The sequence below is a fragment of the Meles meles genome, chromosome 8 (genome assembly GCF_922984935.1).
Source record: "Meles meles chromosome 8, mMelMel3.1 paternal haplotype, whole genome shotgun sequence".
NCBI lineage: Eukaryota > Metazoa > Chordata > Mammalia > Carnivora > Mustelidae > Meles > Meles meles.
Genome location: NC_060073.1, coordinates 87,266,603 through 87,281,410, shown reverse-complemented (window position 1 = coordinate 87,281,410; position 14,808 = coordinate 87,266,603). Strand labels below are relative to the sequence as shown.

At 40.6% G+C, this 14,808-nt stretch overlaps 1 protein-coding gene across 2 annotated transcripts in view; it reads right to left on the bottom strand.

Annotated features, from left to right (window-relative positions):
• Positions 1 to 5,805: 5,805 nt before the first annotated feature.
• The window catches only part of SESN3 (sestrin 3), a 76,823-nt gene continuing 67,820 nt past the window's right edge, over positions 5,806 to 14,808 (bottom strand). For both annotated transcript variants that reach the window (XM_046015097.1, XM_046015098.1), the window contains exon 10: positions 5,806 to 13,744. In XM_046015097.1, the coding sequence (XP_045871053.1) occupies positions 13,658 to 13,744 (87 nt within the window). In that variant the 3' untranslated portion in view covers positions 5,806 to 13,657. The remainder of the gene's footprint in view (positions 13,745 to 14,808) is intronic.

The window sequence follows — 14,808 nt, the reverse complement described above, 5'->3', positions numbered from 1 at the left end:
ATCTATTTTAACCCCAGGAAGATGAACATTCTGAGAACAGGGATGAGCAGAGGGCTGATTTTATTTATTTATTTATTTAAAAAAATTTTTTTAAATTTATTTCTTAATTTTTATAAACATATAATGTATTTTTATCCCCAGGGGTACAGGTCTGTGAATCGCCAGGTTTACACACTTCACAGCACTCACCATAGCACATACCCTCCCAAATGTCCATAACCCCCCTCCCCCTCTCCCAATCCCCCCCCAGCAACCCTCAGTTTGTTTTGTGAAATTAAGAGTCACTTATGGTTTGTCTCCCTCCCAAACCCATCTTGTTTCATTTATTCTTATCCTATCCCCCTAACCCCCCATGTTGCATCTCCACGTCCTCATATTAGGGAGATCATACGATAGTTGTCTTTCTCTGATTGACTTTTTTCACTAAGCATGATACCCTCTAGTTCCATCCACTTTGTTGCAAATGGCAAGATTTCATTTCTTTTGATGGCTGCATAGTATTCCATTGTGTATATATACCACCTCTTCTTTATCCATTCATCTGTTGATGGACATCTAGGTTCCTTCCATAGTTTAGCTATTGTAGACATTGCTGCTATAAACATTCGGGTGCATGTGCCCCTTCGGATCACTACGTTTGTACCTTTAGGGTAAATCCCCAGTAGTGCAATTGCTGGGTCATAGGGTAGTTCTATTTTCAACATTTTGAGGAACCTCCATGCTGTTTTCCAGAGTGGTTGCACCAGCTTGCATTCCCACCAACAGTGTAGGAGGGTTCCCCTTTCTCTGCATCCTTGCCAGCATCTGTCATTTCCTGACTTGTTAATTTTAGCCATCCTGACTGGTGTGAGGTGATATCTCATCGTTGTTTTGATTTGTATTTCCCTGATGCCGAGTGACGTGGAGCACTTTTTCATGTGTCTGTTGGCCATCTGGATGTCTTCTTTGCAGAAATGTCTGTTCATGTCCTCTGCCCATTTCTTGATTGGATTGTTTGTTCTTTGGGTGTTGAGTTTGCTAAGTTCCTTATAGATTTTGGATACTAGCCCTTTATCTGATATGTCGTATGCAAATATCTTCTCCCATTCTGTCAGTTGTCTTTTGGTTTTGTTAACTGTTTCCTTTGCTGTGCAAAAGCTTTTGATCTTGATGAAATCCCAATAGTTCATTTTTGCCCTTGCTTCCCTTGCCTTTGCCGTTGTTCCTAGGAAGATGTTGCTACGGCTGAGGTCGAAGAGGTTGCTGCCTGCGTTCTCCTCAAGGATTTTGATGGATTCCTTTCTCACATTGAGGTCCTTCATCCATTTGGAGTCTATTTTCGTGTGTGGTGTAAGGAAGTGGTCCAATTTCATTTTTCTGCATGTGGCTGTCCAATTTTCCCAGCACCATTTATTGAAGAGGCTGTCTTTTTTCCATTGGACATTCTTTCCTGCTTTGTCGAAGATTAGTTGACCATAGAGTTGAGGGTCTATTTCTGGACTCTCTATTCTGTTCCATTGATCTATGTGTCTGTTTTTGCGAGAGGGCTGATTTTTAAGTTACTATCTACGTGAACTCTAGAGATATAAATGAAAATCCTTAAGACTATTCCCCAAGGCTATCCTTAATAAACTGAGCTAGGAGAAATTTCCCAGTCCAGATTCTGTATGGGATGCGGTACTGACTGCCTCCAGCATTTCCATTGTATTGGCTACCTATTCTCACAAACATGCTGCGGAATATACAATCACAGGACCTCAATAGCACGATAAGAAATAGTGAGCTTTGGGGCGCCTGGGTGAGTTGGTTGGTTAAGCATCTGACTTTGGCTCAGGGCATGATCTTGGGGTCCTGGGACTGAGCCCCATGTGAGGATCGACCATTAGTGGGGAGCCTGCTTCTCCCTCTCCCTGTGCCTCTCCCCCAGCTCATGCTCACATACAGGCACTTGCACACGCAAAATCTCTCTCAAACTCTTCCTCTCTCTCTCTCTCTCAAAAAAAAAAAAAAAAAGAATGAGTTTTGCCCATGTGTCTGAGTTGCCTGGGAGATTCCTCTGATCTGGACTGGGCTTGGTGATTGAACAATCAGTTGTAGATAGGCTAATGTTGTTACTGATCTTGGGTGGGTTTCTCCAACCCAGGCCTTGGCCAGAGCATCTGGAACAACTCAGCGGGCTGTGGACGTCTCATCCTCCAGCAGGCTGGCCCCAGACACGGCGGGATTCCGAGAGACAGCAGAAGCATGCAAGGTTTCTCAGAACCTAGGTCTGTGACTCGTACCATGTCGCTGCCTCCGCACTGTTGGAGAAGCCAGGTCACCTGATGAACCCAGATTCGAGAGAAGTAGATGAGAGAAGTTGTCGAGTTCTAGTCCAAAGATGGTTGCTAGAAGGCTGCTAGAAGGCCATTAACTGCTGCACTTATGCAATCTCCCACATCTATTACTTAAAGTTTGCCTGTTTGGGTAATGCCTAGCTCGAAGGCGCGGAATTCTAATGGCTCCAGATTGGTCCTGGGCATCAGATGGCTCTTGTGGGGAAAGGGATGACCTTGCATGGCCATAGTGTGCTCACAGGATCTTATACTTTACTGATGGGAGCCTGGCATACATCGTCAGAGGGGAGGGGCAAAAGTATCCAGGCAGAAAACTTCCTAAAGATGGCATTGCACTTTCTTTGCACATCTTGTTTCCGTGAGCCCCTGAAATTCTAGGCAGGCTCTGGTTGTCAAGGTGATGCTGTGGTTTCAAAGTGGGACATATCAATTCCTGTGCTCAAGACCTACTGAAAATGGCTTTCATCTCCTTTTCCGAATGAATAAATACAGTGCTTTAGCCTGACCATGACAACCCTGCATGGCCTGGGCAAATGACACTTTCTAAATTCATCTAATGCAAAGCCTTACACATCTGGCCTGAATATTGTACTTCGGGTTTTTGCTCCCTCGGTCGTCTCTGCCTAATTGTGCTGTTCCTTAATCTCTGCGAACCCAGATCTTACCAGTTCTACCCGTTAAACCTTCACTGAAGACACCAAACAAAAGGAAAGACTTTCCTCTTTATTTGGCAAAGAAGAAACAGAGCAGCAACTAAAATGAAACAGACCTGACAAAGTTCTACCATCCACCTGTTTGACCTTAAACAAGTCGCTTATTTTTTTCACCTATTTTTTTTTAATGCTTTCAAGGGGGGAGATACCTACCTGAAGGGTGACTATAATAAAACTAATGTATTTAAAGTTCCTAACATTTAGAAAGTTCTTGATAAATGATAGTTTTATGACTCCCTGCTATATGAACTATTCCCTTATTCTTTCCTCTGTTGTCCGATGTCCCTAAGGTAGCCTCTTCCTACCCACACTTCCCCTTTCTTCAGGACAGGGTCTAGGCCCTCCTTCATACTGTTATCTGCATTTTACAGAGGAGGAACTCGAAACCACAGGATTAGGCAACTTGTTCCAGGCCAGACAGCTAGCAATGCTGGCGTTGAGATTTGAATTTATTCTGGGATGTTTTCTAAATTCCTATCCTGTACTGCCTTATCTTGGTCTAGGCTATCCTGGAAGCAAAGCCAGAAACCACTGTTTAGGAGACTGGAGAAAGTGGAGAGGATAGGGGAGGGAGGAGGGAAAGAGGGAAAGGCAATAGAGTTGGGCCAGTCCTTGATTCTCCAGGCCCCCGGAGTCTCTAGACCATTGCCTGGGAGATTAAAAGAAGGAAGCGTCCATCCTGTCCTTATGGCCAGGGGTTAACTGTTCACTCCCAGCATTTCACATCCCTCGTGCAAAGGCAGTTCCCTCTGGCATCCTACAGTAGCACTCAGGGTAGCCCCCCTGAGGAGAGTGGTGAGCAGAAGCCTGATGTCAGTAGTCCCAAGGCCACCAGACATGCTCCCCCGCCGAACCTGGGTCAGCAAGGGGCTACAGTGACTGTGCAATGGTGTTGAAGGGACATGCCCTAATGCCTCTGGGCAAGTGAAGGAGAGAGCCAACGGGTGGTGGAGAGTTCTGTAACCGGGCCTTTTTCCTAAATTTCACCTTGTTACGAAGAGTAAGGATTTGTTCACGTTCATTTTAGGAGCAGGCTTGTGCCAGAGAGAGTATGAAGTCTTGCCTCAGCTGCTTTCAAAAGAGTTCTAGGGAAAGGTTTGCTCACCTGTGTTTCGAAACGTGTCAAGGATGTGAGATGAGGGACAAGAGACGTCTTCTGTGTGAGAAAGTGAGGTGCGTTAGCAACTATGACTTTCAACTGGTGACTTCCACCACTTGGTGGAATGGTGCTGAAAACAGAAATGTAATATAGTTTTAAGCTTTCCTGAGTCCTCTCTAGGATCAGGCTTGTTGTTCTCATGGGGGAAATTCTTAGCCTTTGAATTTACAGGTACAGATTTGATATAATTGGTTTGGGAATCTTCCCACTTGGGGACCATCTTTTAAATCAAAGTGCCCCTACATGACTAGAGGAAAGAAATCCGATTTTTTTAAATTAAAAAAAGTTTCAAGTTAGCCGGATAGGAAAGTTATCTAACCTCTTGTTTGGAGCATAGACTATCCTTCAAGTTTTCAAGTAAAATGTCGTGTTGGTAGTATTTACACCATCATGCAAGAAACTTAGATTGAACTAAGGTAGGAAGTTCCTTATAGGAAGTGGTATTAGAAGGACAGAAGGTCAAACCCTCACTGAGCGAGGTTCTCTGATACTCAGTTTCCTCACCTGTAAAATGGAGGTAACAATTCTTCCCAAAGTTAACCCGAGGAGTAAATGAGATCATGTATGTGAAAGGACAAAGCACACACAGAAACCTGGACTTTTATTTTACTTTTAAGAATGGTTCAAAGTTAATAAATTCCCAGAGAACAAGTATCAAAAAGGCGGATTCTTGGGGATGGGGGGCGGGTGTCTTGGGAAGGGCTGGGCTGCTGAGTTGGCTGGATGTATCCCTTTCCTCTCCCGTAAATGTTGTCTATTATTGAAAGAGACAAGGTCTCATCAGCAAGGATCTGGGTTCTGCCAATTTTCAGTGGACAGCTGGACACAGGGCCCAAAGGGAGAGCTCTCGCCTTTGAAACGAATTTTTATGTAATCAGCATAAATCAAAATTAGGACTTTCATGAAAGGCTTTACACATCCTCTGTAGCTTTCCAAAAGCCTGTCTTCCATATCTCCTTGAGACCTTACCATCCCTGGCCATTACAGGTGAATAACCTCCCCTTCCCCATCTGTTGTCCTTCCCAACTCTTTATTTCAATTAGAAACAACACTGTTGTCAAGCTTTCTCATCTACCCTTTGAAACCCACTACCGTTCTGTATATTTCAAATACATGATTACATTTCACCTCATTCTCCAACAACCACATCAAGAAGGTACCGTTCCCTTCAGATTGTGGTGTGGAAATTAAGTTTCCCAGAGATTAAATTACTTCTAGGGTTGCAAAGCTAGTATTAGAATGAGAAGAAAAAGTTTTTAAAGCCAGGCTCTGACCCCAAGTTCAATGCCCCTTTCCCATTCTGCATTACCATTTTGGCTAACAAGAGACAATAGTGAAATTAATGTGCTTTTTTCTGTGAACACAACAGACATTGTAAAAGGCAGCAATAATTATATATTTTGCACTACTTATGCTATCATAAGATTCCATTAATGCAATATCGAGTGATTATAAGAAATGTCGCCCAAAAAACCGTGGGTCGGGAATAAAGGGAAAAAAAAAAAAAGACAATTCTGATGTGTTTCTGAAAGCACATCTCAATATCGCGCAGAAATGAACCTAGGCAAGAATGCTACTCCAATGTAAAGATAAATATATATAAAGCAAATAATCAGAGTTTAGTTTTGCCAATTTTATTGAACCAATAAAATTCCTACTAATAACAATGAAATAAATTTTTGCAAGTATAAATGTGATACAGTTTAACAAAACCCATTGTTCTGTACCTATAAATAGATTTTCAAAATGTCATAAAAAGTGCAGTTATGAATTGTTGTTAACATGTTTAATACACAGTTCCTTTATTTCAAATGTGTTTGTCTTGACCCACTAACAGTTCCTTCTGCATCTGTTCAAATAATATTACCCATCCCTCCAAAAAAAAAAAAAAGCCATTAAAGCACTCCAATATTACACATAAACTGATCCATTCAGGTCAGCTTTAGTCAGAATTGTAAAATCGGCAACATAAGAAAAATAAAACCTACTTATACATACAAAAAGCTTTCATGGGTTCTATAAACTCCTTTACGGCTGACTCCCATGGAGGGCATAATATAGTTGAAAAGGCTTATATGGTTAACTACCTTAGACGACTACATCTAGAGCAAGGTCTGGTTTGCCAGAATGAGTTTAAAGTGGCTGTTTATCAAGTCTGCTATTTCCAGAATTGAAACTATAAATACAGGACCGCCGTTTGACGCTGAAACCTGTGTGAATCCTAAGTTGCATCAATGATCTATTTGATAAAAGCTTATTCTAATTGAAAACCTTATATAGTAAGACTGACCTATATAGCAGTCTCAAAGATCATGTCATCTGCCTCACATTAGTCCAAAGTCACGTGCTTCGTAAAAAAAAAAAAAAAATTACAGTAACAAAGCACAGGACTACAAAGGCAAAACATCACAGCTTCTGATTACATTGAATAAAAAGTACCAAAGAACGCAAAAGATAAATCTGTATTAATACTGATGAATTAAAAACTATAATAGACATTTCACAGCATGCTACATATATCGCTCACAACTGAAGGATAAAAGGATATCTAAAATTGAAAGTCAAGAAGTTGGCAATCGGATTTCATGTGCAATTCAGCTACAAAGTCTTAATATATACATTCATCATGTAGCCGCCCTGCAACAATCAGGAATTTTTTTTTTTTTTTAAAAGAGATTTCAAGTTCAAATCCTATTTCATAAGCTAAAGGATACATCCAGTTCTTCCATGACCAGGAAAGTTATTTTCGGGTTCAAAGGAGCTAATCTGAGGAGCAAGGCCATGTTCCGAGTTGACCTTACAGGGTTCTCTGTCACCTCGCTCAGACGGTGCACGTGGATGGGACTATGCTTTAGCATGGAGAAGATGCCAGACTGGCTTGGTTGGCTTCCTGTGTCTATCTTAATTTGGGCTGAAAAGAGTAGATATGAAGAGAAAGAGGGAAGGGAAAAACCGTATTTTCTTTCCGAAGAAGATCTATGGATGCAAAGAAAACATGCCCTAGATAGAGTTTGGCTCACTGTCCTTGACAAACAAGGGTACCACTGAACTCTTGCCTTTCCTTTTAGAGAACTCGTGAAATTCAGAAAAGAGAAAAACAATCTCTCAGCATCACAAAGGAAATGTCTTCCTACCCAGCTGATGGGTTTCCTTTATCCTTCCTTTTGATCTTTCCTGATGAGATTTGGAAGTCTGTGGAAATCTGTTAAGACGGATTAATTTAAGAAAGAGATGTAGAGCCACTTTCATTTGCTAAGTGTCGTAAGGCACACACACTCAGCCACTCAGAAGTCATGAACAATACTTCAGCATTTAAGACCGGAGGTTCTCTCTCCCTTTGATAATCTTTCTGTGGAAATTATACATTCATTTTTTTAAGAGGTTCAACCGAGGGGTACAAGAAAAATAGACTGTTTTAGCAAAATTTATATACCAAAAATTCTATTTATCATACTTAGACTTACTAATGTTTGATGTTGTCCTATCAGCTATAATTAGAATGGGGTGTTTGTTCTAAAGGCTATTTTAGAAAGTACATTTCATTATCTCAAAGATTTCCACAAGCACTGGGAAAAAATCAGATATTCCTTCTATTCTTCCCACCCCCAGATTTTTCCTTTTTCAATTCCCTACTTCACGGTGGTGCAGTCATAATGAATTTAAAGCTAGAACGAACACCTCATGACGTATGATTTAGTAAAAACCAACCCTTCAGCGTCTATTATTAAGTCTCATTTCTTAACGACACATTGATTCACTTCTGGGCCCCTGAAGGCATTTCACTAGACTCTGCTGTCCGGCTGGGTTGCTCAGGAACAGAATGGACAGCATTTGAATACCACCTCAGATTGTAATACTTTCTACTTCCAAACAGGGTGGTTCATCCTCAGGTCAGACAACCATTTGTAGAGCAACACGCCCCCTGTTAAAAACCTGACAGGGTTTCCATCCATGAAGGACACAGCGCGGGCACTGGCTGGAGAGGAAGAACTTGCTTCTTCCTCCTCTGTGCACATATTCCTTAGTGACAAAGTCTGGATAGACCTGAAATGCAGCCAGGGGAAGACAGACTACAAAGTCAATGCATTCCCTTTCTGTCCCGTCTCCTCCCCCACCCCCATGACAGCAGGGTAAGAAAGGGGATGAGAAGCTGAGTCTGACCCAGGAAAGCTTGTCCAAACTCTGAGGTACCCAATTTTGTGTTATTTTTTTCCATGTTATATATCAAATGGTTTGTGTGATCCAATGGGATCGCCTGAACACCCTTTGTCACATGTTCTTCTATCAACAATTGTGTTTCACGGCCCAAGCGACAGCAATCAAACAAGTCTCTGAAACACCAGCCGTTTCTATGCCAGAAGCTTCCTGTTCCACCAAAGGGTTATGGATCGATCTGGATTGCTAGAGAATTTTAAATGTACATTCAAATAACTTGGACTGACACCAGTATTGATTCCCTAATATAGATCCAGTTTAGGATGGTAACTCAGTCACGTTAAAGTCCCACTAAATGCTAAGTTCTGCATGATAGAAATAGTTCCATTTCTGTATCATGTATAAATATAAAGACTTCTACTTTGATAGAAGGCAAAAATCTTCTACGATTTATTAAAATATGGAAGTAGCATTACTGAACAACAGAGAGTGAATCCATGAAAAGTTTGGATACTCTGAATTTATAGGCTCTTTGGGGATGAGGTAGAGGACAGCAAGATATTTTGGCAGTCGGGAAAGGGAAGAAGAGTATGGGATGGACAGGACTCCACTTGGTGCTGCATGGCATCTGGTAGGGTGTCCAGGGCAAAGGCTAGCCAAAATGTAGCTGGACGGTTGAGGCATGTAGGGGAGCTGGGACAAAGTCCTGTTCTTAATGAGTGGAGAAAAAGTAACTCAGAAAAGTAAATGCTGGTGACTATCAGCAGGTGGCTGGTGATGTTTGGCTTGGATGGTGGCCAAGGTGAGCTGAGGGCAGGGGCGGAGGGGAAGCAAGCGTGGAGAAGGTTGAGGCACTTGGGGGAAAGAAAGCAGGCAGGGAAGGGTGTGGATCTAATGCGGGTCGGAACTCCCACAAGGGAAACTTCCTTGATACTAGGTGTAGGATGCTGAGGATGGCCACACTCAGAGTGATACTCCATGTGTTCTTTGACAACCTCTTCCTTCCTCACAGGGCTCTCTCTGCCTCTGCCTCTAGGGTTCCATTTCGCCACAGCTGTTTTTGTTCTAGGTCTCACCTGAGTGGACTTTGCTCACAAAGCCAAATTAGCATGGAAATCAGCTCCACACACGGGGGCATTTAAATTCTGGTGACTGAGAGGAATACATTCATGTTACAGTACTGTTCTGAGGAAAAAGACTCCATAATTTGATTCTCAGTCTCCAGAGGGATATAGTAGGGAAACACAGATAAAGATGACGGCCACCGCGTGTGGGTTCTGATGAGACAAATTAAGTAACTTTGCACTCGATCTGAACTGAGGGGCCGCATGTCTCTTAGGGTGCTGTGGAATTACACCACCAAGAAAATTCCGGGTACTGTTTATATATCATTATTGTTGCTTACTTTTTACTTCATGCAAGACCGCCTATTTGCAGAAAAGAAGAAAAAGTCTGTTAGATAAAGAGTGTAAGGTCTTGCTTTTCAGAGGAATGATTTCGAATTGTCTTCAAAACACAATACAACACAAAACAAAAACTTCATTTTACTATCCCAGTGCAAATCATTTGTATCACATGCACTGAAATTTATTATTTTTTTTCCCTTGATGAACTAGTTGTCTTTAAGAGTTTAAAAGAATCTTATGGTCATATATGCATGGTGAACTATTTTTAAGTATAGATCTTTAATTTTTTGCCAATCATTTTATTTTGCCATGGCATAAAAATCCAAGATTTTTGGATTAAAAAACTCTATAAGGTGGAAGAGGAGAAAAAAAAAAACACCTGCTCTGGAATAATGTTGTTTAGTCTTCAGAAGAATTTAAGAACTTTAGGAGACTTTATAACTCAATTAAAATAGGGGCTCTGGTTCAAATATGGTTTTAATATAAAGTTTCCACTCAGTTTTCTGTTCTAAAAAAGAGCCCTGCATTGCTCTGCTATTATTTGGGTTTAAAGCCATAATTAAAGGCCAAGGCCATGGCCTGGATTCCACATTAGCCATCTTTTATGGTAAAAGTACCCCAGATGGGATGAAGATTCTTCCTGGGACTGAGACAACACACGTGGTTCAAGAAGGTAAAGAAGGGAACAGGTGGTCTCATCTCAGAAAGCCTCTTTGCCGCTGATTATCACGAGTCCATCTGAGAGGGTCTAAACTGAAGGATCAAGTGGGGCAGCTGCCGGGCCACTCCCACTGCCAAGCAACCCGCTCCCGGAACAGAGTCGCCTTCTGACCGGAAAGTATTCAGGTATTTCCTACGGTGATCTGAGAAATCACGAATTACTACTGAAGCTGGGAAGTAAATAGACATCGATCAAGCATATACATCAGTGGGTTGTTAGACTAATTTAACATGATAAGCAAGGAAGTCAGAGAATTCACATTCGCATGTGCTTTTTTTTCCCCCCAAGTACACTTGCACGTTTAAAGTTTGGCACAATGTGAGCCCCCAGGTGTAGGTTAGCATACCGTAGAATCACGTCGTTACACCAATTGAACCAGATATCTCTTTTAAAAATATCACATTTTAATATAAAAAGCTATACTATAAATTACTACATAGTAAATTCAATACTCTGAAAAAATACCACCCTGGAAAACCACATCAGAATTTCAAGTTTGCGTTAGAGAAGGTTCCCAGCAAACTTGTTTAAAATGGGATTCATCCCTGGAATGCTGCACGTGCTGTAGCTTACTGGGGGTGCCTTAGCACCCCCAGAGGTCGATTTTTCTAGGCTGGTTCACTAAGGTTCATAAATATATTGTTTTGTTTTTGTTTATAGGTCCAAGTCGACTTAGGTTCCTGATTACTGAGGAGATAGATCAATGCGGAGCTAAAAAGAAACTTTGCTAGAAAAGAGATCTAGTAAAGGCACTAAATATTTCCAAAACCCAAACTCCAACAACTTACATTTCTGGAGGTAAAAAAATAAAAGACAAAAACTAAGTGGCCATTTTCGTTACTTACACCTTGTTTCCCCTTTTGGTATAAAGCTCATATGGTGTTCTGTGAAAATTTCTCTTTTTCCTTTTATAAAGATCATTTCTAATCCTGTAACACAGGTCACCTGCACAACATAGAGGGCTATTAAATGAAAGGACTGTATGAAAAGGAAACAAAACAAGACAAAAAGAACCAAACCCAGATGTCAAGAATAAAAGACATCCCCAAGTTGAAAAGTTCTAAGGTTGGGGACATCAAATGAAAATTTATGCTATCATCTATGTTTTGTAATTTTCCTACTTTCCTTGCAGTTAATACATCTCTGTATAATGTGACGCCAAATAAAATCAACATATGGTATATGCAATTAAACAGAAGAGATCTGGCACGAATTCTCTGAATAGTATCTTTAAATAAACCACCCTGTCTTAAAAAATATTAGTGATTTTTTTCCTCACACGGAAGATCTCACACGAGATCCTGGGATCGAAAAATGCAGAACGGCCTCATGTTTGTAGGCTTACAGTCACCTTTCTATTTTCTTGTCTGGAACAAAATCTAAAAGAAAGCAACCTAACGTGTTGTACCAGAAACGGATGATGAATGGATGGGCCAAATGATCTAACGAAAACACTCATCCACGGTTCTTTCATGACAAAAACTCCTATAGAACAAGTAAGGAAGTAAGTCTAAGACGAAATCTTTGTGGGAACCCTAATGGAGAATTTCAACAATATTATTTACTATGAACAAATGGAGCAGTTTTTTTTTTTTTTAAATCAGCATGTTTAAAATTCAAGTCACCCTTAATTAACCAAAAAGTGTTTAAGCAGTGCAGTCGTGTCCTACTGGATAGCTGTAAGCATCTCTTCAGGCACTTCACTGGTTCATTAACACAAGACAAATTAAAGCTATAAATACATAAGGTTGTGCTCTGTGAAGATAGTCTAATCAAGCAACATAAACCAATGCAAAAATGTGACTTTTTGGATGCTTATTCCTCCCCTAAGACTTGATATTTTTTAAAACCAGTTGTCCAAAGAGATTTTTTTCCCCCCTGGGGAAGGGGGTGCTTTGGCATTAGGAAAAGAATATCGTTCAACCCCAGTAAGGCAAAAGCCTTGCGCGATAAAGAAATTGGAACAAATTTCTTTATGGCTCCGTTCAAAAGGACACTTCTGCAATGACGTAATGGGGGGGGGAGTTCCGCGGAGTACTTTTTCCCAACATATTGCACTTTTTTTGTTGTTGCTGTTCAATCACATTAATGCATAGAAACACAATTTTTACCTCTGAAGGTTTTACCTCTATTAGAAGGAAAATAACAGGAAAGAAGTTCTAAAAGCCTACTAGGAAAAAAAATACAAGTATATTAACCTTCCCCTGCTTAACTGCAATACAGAAAACGCTATGAGAAAAGAAAAATGTGCAAAGAAACTTTTTGGTCAATCTTGTGTGGGTACAGGCTTGTACGTGCCTACCGAATGAACTGTGAGCAGCTCTGTGAGCTCTGATTATCCCGGTGACCGAGGATGGCTGTCTGTGATAGAAAGGATTGTGCATAATTCCACTTTTAATATATACATCTGATATGGAAAACGGAAACTTCTGTTTCCGAAGAGAAAGAAAACAGCTGAATTTGGCATTTCAGTAGCATGCTATAGAATTCATCATGATTAATTTCACATTAAATTATGGACAATGGCTGTATCACATTTCACGTTATCGCCAATAGCAGTAAAAAAACCAAAACCAAAACAAAACAAAAAACAAACAAAAAACCCAAAAACAAACAAAAAACCCCCCACAAACAGTGCCTGACAAATAATCTCCTGGGGACACAGACACGTGTCCTGTGAGCAGCTTAGTTCAACAGCGCATGCTTCTCCTCCACCAGATTTAGGACACAACATTAAAGTGTAGAATGGCCAGAGGAGGTCATTCTGTGCTGAATTCCACTAGCTGAAAAACAATTGCTTGAGCAGATTGTAAGCGCTTTTCCTTACTTAAAAAAAAAAAAAAAAGAAAAAAGGAAAGGAAAGAATACACATACGTACAAACCCCAAAGCGCTGAAGTTAAGCATTAATAAACCAGGTTCATGATTTATGATCAGTACCCAAAAAATCCAGCTATAAAACAATGCAAAGTAGTGCTCCTCAGTATTATTTTTGCAATTGTTAGTAATGTTAAGCATCAAGAAAAAGAAAACACGTCATTGCACATTACAGCCGCTGGAAAGAACGGCTAAACTTTGCCACTAGAGAATTGAAAAATTTTTGATGCTACATCACAAACAGCTTCTGATGTGTGTCTTGTGTGAAAAGGTCTTTCCACACGTAGGACATTTTCGCTGGGTGATGATGCTATCAGGTCAAATGCCGAGTTATGGCACGAAGCGCATAAAGGAGTTCGGCCTGCATCCGTGCTTCCATTAGAAGTAGATTCACATGAACCTAGAAATGAAAAAAATGTTATCTCCTTAGTGACTGGTGTAAACAACTGAAAAAAACTTACTTTTTTTTTTAACATATCAGACATTCATGAAGGTTTATCATGCAAATGGGCGTTATCTACACACATAAATGACGTAATGCTCATTGACGAAAGCTGTTAAAAAAAAAAGCAATGGGTCTTGTGAGCAGTGAAAAGGACCGCTAAAAGCCTGGAAAATACCAATCATTATGTCAGGATATATATTAGGTAAAGCCAATCAATCTCCTGGATTATGCAATAACTTTTTAAAACACACACACACACACAGGAATACTATGCAGCCATCAAAACCCCCCAAATCTTGCCATTTGCAATGGCATGGATGCACCTAGAGGCTATTATGCTAAGTGAAATAAGTCAATCAGAGAAAAGCAATTATCATATGATCTCACTTATATGAGGAATTTGAGAGGAGGGTGGGGGCGGGGGGGAGGTCACGAGGTAGGGGGGTGGGAAGGGAGGGAAAAACGAAACAAGATGGGACCAGGGAGGAAGATGAACCATAAGAGACTCTTAATCTCAGGAAACAAATTGAGGATTGCTGGAGGCGAGGGGGTGGGAAGGAAAGGTGGCTGGGTGATGGACAATGAGGAGGGTATGTGCTATGGTGAGTGCTGTGAATTGTGTAAGACTGATGATTCACAGACCTGTACCCCTGAAATAAATAATAAATTATATGTTAATAATATATATGTATATGTGTATATATATATATATATTTATTTATAAATAACAACTTTCCTGCAAGTGCTACTATCTTTCAGTCATTAAATCTTATAGGTCTAAATCTTAGAGGTCTAAAAATCAGCTCTACACTCATTAGAGCCTATGTTCATTCCTTGGAAAGCTTTTAAACAACATTTTTAAACAACATTTCTTACTGGATCCTTGAAAGATTCTAAGGTGAAAACCCGAAGCCGAATGCAGTTTGTAATTAGCGTCTGGTCCTTGTTAGATTTGGGTAGCTTCCCTGTAGTCTTTCAGATACAACTGTGAACAAGCCTCTAAGTTTTGGGGGAGATAC